This window comes from Salvia miltiorrhiza, chromosome 2, assembly GCF_028751815.1.
Source record: "Salvia miltiorrhiza cultivar Shanhuang (shh) chromosome 2, IMPLAD_Smil_shh, whole genome shotgun sequence".
NCBI classification, from domain to species: domain Eukaryota; kingdom Viridiplantae; phylum Streptophyta; class Magnoliopsida; order Lamiales; family Lamiaceae; genus Salvia; species Salvia miltiorrhiza.
This window is the reverse complement of record NC_080388.1, coordinates 40605896-40612042: the sequence shown is the minus strand read 5'-3', so window position 1 is coordinate 40612042 and position 6147 is coordinate 40605896. Positions and strand designations below refer to the sequence as shown.

General features: G+C 42.5%; 1 protein-coding gene across 1 annotated transcript; it reads left to right on the top strand.

Annotated features, from left to right (window-relative positions):
• The first annotated feature begins 259 nt into the window (after nucleotides 1-259).
• LOC131008454 (uncharacterized) lies at nucleotides 260-4951 on the top strand. The gene is made up of 3 exons (XM_057935330.1): nucleotides 260-283; nucleotides 365-919; nucleotides 998-4951. Exons 1-3 carry the CDS (start codon nucleotides 260-262, stop codon nucleotides 4949-4951), a joined length of 4533 nt encoding a protein of 1510 aa, XP_057791313.1.
• Nucleotides 4952-6147: the final 1196 nt, after the last annotated feature.

Here is a 6147-nt window from a genome sequence, read left to right as displayed (position 1 = left end):
AGAAATAAAGCGACCAAATGAAGCAGGGAGGACAGACGATCCAAATTATTGCAAATACCATCGTCTGGTTGGGCACCCCATACATGATTGCTTCATCTTCAAAGACAGGGTCATGCGGTTAGCTCGAGAAGGGAAAATATCTCTTGAAGAAGACGCTAATACTGTAAATATGGTCTCCACCGACTTGAATAACATAATAGAAGGTATTGGAACCCTGTATGATACATCCAACCAAGTAGATGAAGAACCTGAAATAAACATGGAAGAAGACGATGATGCATTGGCAATCACATTCTCCAATGAAGACTTGCAACTTGGATTCGAACCTCATAACAGGCCATTGTTCGTGAGTTGTTATACACAGGAGCAAAAGGTCAATCGAATTCTCTTCGATGGAGGCTCGGCAGTCAATATCTTGCCACTAAGGACTTTGAAGCAATTGGGAATCCAAGCAGAAGAGCTGTCAAACAGTCGATTGATGATTCAAGGTTTCAACCATGAAGGGCAAAGAGCTCTTGGAACTATAAGGCTGCGATTGCAGATGCAGGACATGGAGTCCACAGCGTTGCTTCATGTGATTGATGCAAGGACATCCTACAACATGCTTCTGGGTCGACCATGGCTTCATGAAAATGGTGTTATTCCTTCTACATTGCACCAATACTTCAAATACTATCAAAATGGCACCGTAAGAAAAGTGGTTGGTGATCACAAACCTTTCACAGAAGCAGAGTCACATTTCGCCGATGCTCAATTCTATTTGGGAAGAACTAAAGCAACAATGGTGGAAAGGGATGTACCACAGGAGGAGTCAGGATCCCGCCAAGAGAAAGAATCTCGCCCAAAGATGGAAGGTTTCACCATCCCTTTGACTAAGATTGATGCCAAAAAGCCCATTCCTCAGTCACTCAAAGATTTTGTCCAACCAAAGCAAAGTGGCGCCACAGAACATGGAGATCTCTCAGACAAAGAACTCTCAAAACACTTTGGTCCGAAGGCATACAAACTCCTTGTGAATGCTGGATACAATCCCCAAGAAAGCTTCACGTCAAAGTCTCATGTGAGAAAAACTGCTAATACAAGCCAAAATCCCAAGGCAGGCTTGGGATACATGGTGCAAAGCCCCATTCGTATTGCCATCAAGAGAGCCACTGCTAACTATGATAGCACCAAGCAAATCCCGAAATCTTCAAGCAATCGGAGAACCCAAAGGGTTTCTGTTTTCAAAAGATTGGATGAAAGAAAAGCTCAACGAATATCTGTCTTTAAAAGGCTTGGCAAAGGCAAGTCATGGAAAAAGGACGTGACAAAAAGGGCCAATGAATTGGACATAACAGAAAAGCTAAGGAGCTCGATTCCTTCTCGTATGAAGAGGTGTACCACTTTGCTCATATCATGTGGAAAAGAATTGAAGGCCAAAATGAAGACAATCATCTTTACACGGGATGCCGAAGACGATGAAGATAGAGAGAGTGTGGCTTCATCTTACTACATTACTAATGGTGCTAACAATCCAATTTCTCATACTACTCAAGGTCAAGTGCGTTGCGAAGATATTGTTACATCAAACCATATCACCTCATGTGAAGAAGTGGTTGTCAAAGAAGAAGACGCTGAAATAGCTCCTCAACAGTTTGAAGAAGGAGTTAAGGCTACTGTTGATGAATTGAGAGAAATTAATTTGGGCACTATTGAAGATCCACGACCCACTTACATCAGCGTGTTGCTGACCGTTGATGAGGAATACTCATATATCGAATTGCTCAAAGAATTCAAAGACATCTTTGCATGGTCATATAAGGAAATGCCGGGGTTGAGCTCCAAGATAGCTGTTCATCATTTAGCCGTTAGAAAGGATGCACGACCAGTCAAGCAAGCCCAGCGCCGATTCCGACCAGAATTAGTTCCTCTAATTGAAGCTGAAGTGAACAAACTCATCAATGTGGGTTTTATTAGAGAAGTCAAATACCCAACATGGATTTCAAGCATTGTTCCAGTAAGAAAGAAAAATGGACAAATTCGTGTATGTGTTGACTTCAGGGACTTGAATGAAGCATGCCCCAAGGATGACTTTCCATTGCCAATTGCCGAATTGATGATCGATGCCACAACTGGGCATGAAGCATTAACCTTCATGGATGGATCTTCCGGTTACAATCAAATTCGCATGTCACCAAATGAGGAAGAGTTAACAGCATTTCGAACCCCGAAAGGAATCTATTGCTACAAAGTGATGCCATTTGGGTTGAAGAACGCTGGTGCCACTTACCAAAGAGCCATGCAGAAGATATTTGATGATATACTTCATAAAAATGTTGAGTGTTACGTGGATGATTTGGTGGTTAAGTCCAAAAAACGAAACAATCACCTGCAAGATCTACGAATGATTTTTGAGCGACTGAGAAAGCATCAGTTGAAAATGAATCCATTAAAATGCGCATTTGGCGTCAAATCCGGCAAGTTTCTTGGGTTCATTGTTCGCCATCAGGGGATAGAAATTGAACAAGCAAAGATTGATGCCATACTAAAAATACCCGAACCTCGAAATATTCATGACCTGAAAAGTTTGCAAGGGAAGTTAGCATACTTACGAAGGTTTATTTCAAATTTAGCTGGAAGGTGTCAACCATTTAGCCGAATTATGAAGAAGAGTATACCATTCGAGTGGGATGAGTCATGTAGAAATGCTTTCAAGAACATCAAATCTTACTTGATGCAGCCTCCTGTATTAGCAGCACCTGTGCCAGGACGCCCCTTGATTTTATATATTGCTGCTCAAGAACGATCCATGGGAGCTTTGCTTGCGCAAGAGAATGAAGGTGGAAAAGAGAATGCATTATACTACTTGAGCAGGACAATGACACCAAATGAGTTGAAATATGCTCCAATTGAGAAGCTGTGTTTGGCATTAATTTTCTCTATCCAGAAGCTTAAGCATTATTTTCAAGCTCACACTGTCCGCCTCGTATCTAAGGCAAACCCTTTAAAGTTTGTGATGTCCAGACCTGTTCTATCTGACAGACTTGCACGTTGGTACCTCCAACTGCAACAATTTGAGATTGTGTATGTTCCTCAAAAGGCTGTGAAGGGACAAGTGTTGGCAGACTTCTTAGCAGACCACCCAATTCCGGCTGAATGGGAGCTAAGTGATGACCTCCCGGATGAAGATGCACTTGTAATCGATGTCGCCCTACCATGGTGGATGTTTTTTGATGGAGCATCTCATAAAGAAGGTGCTGGTGCCGGGATCGTGTTCGTGACACCAGAACGTCAAGTGCTGCCATTTTCCTTCACTCTAACTGAGAATTGCTCTAACAATGTAGCAGAATATCAAGCTCTGATCCTCGGTTTGGAAATGGCGTTGAATATGCAGCAATCTCACCTCAAAGTATATGGTGATTCTAAATTGGTGGTTAATCAAATACTTGGATTGTATGAAGTAAAGAAACCTGAATTATTGCTATACGTCAAGTATGCTCGAAAGATCATTGAGTGGCTCGGAGATGTGGAGATTGAGCATATTTCAAGAAGTGAAAACAAGCAGGCAGATGCCTTGGCCAAACTTGCATCCACTATAGCTATGATCAGTGGTGAAACTCAAATCCCAGTATGCGAAAGATGGGTCATACCACCCATTTTCGAAGAAGAGAAAGATGAAGAAATTGAAAGCCATCTTGTTGAAGTCTTTGAGATTGAGGAGGAAGATTGGCGCCAGCTGTTGGTCGATTACTTGAAGTATGATAAATTACCAAATGATCCACGTCGAAGGGTTGACATCCGACGGCGCGCCACTCGTTTCATTTTCTTCAAAGGGACGCTTTATAGGAGGTCTTTTGATGGAGTATTTCTCAGGTGCCTAAGTAGTGAGGAAGCTGCTAAAGCCATGGAAGAGGCGCATTCTGGCATTTGCGGTGCTCACCAGTCAGGTCCAAAGCTGCACTTCCGAATCAAGAGGATGGGCTACTACTGGCCAACCATGGTGAAAGATTGTCAAGATTATGCACAAAGATGTCAAGCATGCCAATTTCATGCAAACCTCATCCATCAGCCGCCCGAACCACTACACCCCACGGTTGCGTCCTGGCCTTTTGATGCCTGGGGCATGGATGTCGTTGGACCATTGACGAAATCATCGATGGGGCATTTATACATTCTGGCAGCGACCGATTACTTCTCCAAGTGGGCTGAGGCAGTACCATTGAGAGAAGTGAAGAAAGAGACTGTCGCTGATTTTATCAAGACCAACATCATCTATCGCTATGGAATTCCTCGCTACATCATAACTGATAATGGAACACCTTTCAGCAACACGGTGATAAACAAGCTTTGTGAAAAATTCGACTTCAAGCAACGAAAGTCGTCGATGTATAATGCGCCGGCAAATGGATTGGCTGAGGCATTCAACAAGACTTTGTGCAATCTGTTGAAGAAAATTGTTTCAAAATCAAAGCGTGACTGGCATGAACGCATTGGGGAAGCATTGTGGGCATATCGAACCACCTATAGAACTCCTACGCAGGCAACGCCTTACTCTTTGGTATATGGGGTTGAAGCCGTCATTCCTCTCGAGCAACAAATTCCCTATTTGAGAATGGCCATTCAGGAAGGGCTAACTGAAGAAGAAAATGCACGTCTGCGTCTGGAGGAACTCGAAGCTCTAGATGAGAAAAGGCTGGAAGCTCAGCAAAAGTTAGAATGCTACCAAGCCCGCCTCTCAAAGTCTTTCAACAAGACGGTGCGAGTGCGTTCTTTTCAAGTTGGAGATTTGGTCCTCGCTGTGAGGAGGCCAATCGTTGTCACTCATCGTGTTGGAAACAAATTCGTATCAAGGTGGGATGGCCCATATGTTGTCAGGGAAGTCTACACAAACGGAGCATACATGCTTCTTTCTGATGACAACGTCAGAGTTGGGCCTATCAATGGCAAGTTCCTGAAACGCTACTATCCTTGAAGGGTGATAGAAGTTGAAGCATGTACATATGTATATAGTTCCAAAAAAAAAAAAAAATAGAAAAGCCAAAAAAAATGGAAAGCATAAAAAGCAAAAAAAAAATAGAAAAGCAGAAAAGCCAAAAAAAATGAGTCAGATGAAGAAAAGCAACAAAATGGAGTGTATGAAGACAGTTCCTTGACGCACGAGCCTAAACTGCATGTTACTCCTGGCCCGCATGAGTATAAACTGTGCACGGCACCCAATCTCAAACACTTGTTGATCCTATGAACTACGTTTTGACTTGATCCCTTTCAAAAGGGTACGTAGGCAGCTTAGATAATTTCTAAGTTCAGTCATAAGTTGTGTTTGACTCTTTTCAACTTATATCATCAAGTTATGATTTAAGTTGATTATGTGAAGCCGAATATGTCTCAAATTGGGAAGAAAATCAAGCCATCAAAAGAAGCACAAGCATTTGGAGAAGATGTCAAAATATCCATCACAAACCAAATAAGAATCATCAAGAGAGAAATGATAGAAACTGCGGTTTGCACCAATACTAAGCAAATGGGTCTTGATCCTCCAAAGTTCTCTGAGCAGAGATCAAAAGTGACTCTGAAGTCTTCAAAATTCCGCAGCATTTCCTCATCAACATGTGCAACTTTATGTTTGTCAAAATCTCTTTTGAATTCTGGGATTGCACCTCGGACAATATGAAAGAAGGCACTATCTTGCTTGAAGGACAACGTCATCTCTGTCTTCCACCTCTCTATCATAGCAAGCACTTCCTTGATCAAAGCAATTCGGACGATGGCTTCATTCTCCTTGGCTTAAGCATCAAGAAGAAAATACTCAATCTTCTCGAGCCGTTGTGCAGAATTCTCCCAACTTCGTGAGATGCCAAACATAACAACAACCTCACTCAAACCAGATTCAAACAATCCCAGGTCCGAGCGCACCCAAGACCTGTCAAAGAATTGAGTCATCTGGTGTTGAGGTCAGCTATGCATCACCAACTTCACTTCTCTAAAGTTGAAACTATTTGTGGAGTGGAAATACACGTTCACCAAACATAATAGAACACCATTGATTCATCTATCCTGCTCAAATGCGTGCAAAGAGAAGATGTAACCAGCAATCTTCAAAGGTTAGACTCACAATGGCCCAGATCCGAGCGCACCCGAAATCTGATTAAAAGCCAATTGAGCCACCTG

What these genes read in the sequence shown, in the direction of transcription:
- LOC131008454 (XM_057935330.1), top strand. Translation starts at nt 260, where the DNA reads ATGGAAGAAGACGATGATGCATTG. An exon ending in AAGAAGACGATGATGCATTG is followed by an intron (nt 284 to 364) that starts GCAATCACATTC and finishes TGTTATACACAG; the next exon opens with GAGCAAAAGGTCAATCGAAT. An exon ending in CTCAGTCACTCAAAGATTTT is followed by an intron (nt 920 to 997) that starts GTCCAACCAAAG and finishes TTTGGTCCGAAG; the next exon opens with GCATACAAACTCCTTGTGAA.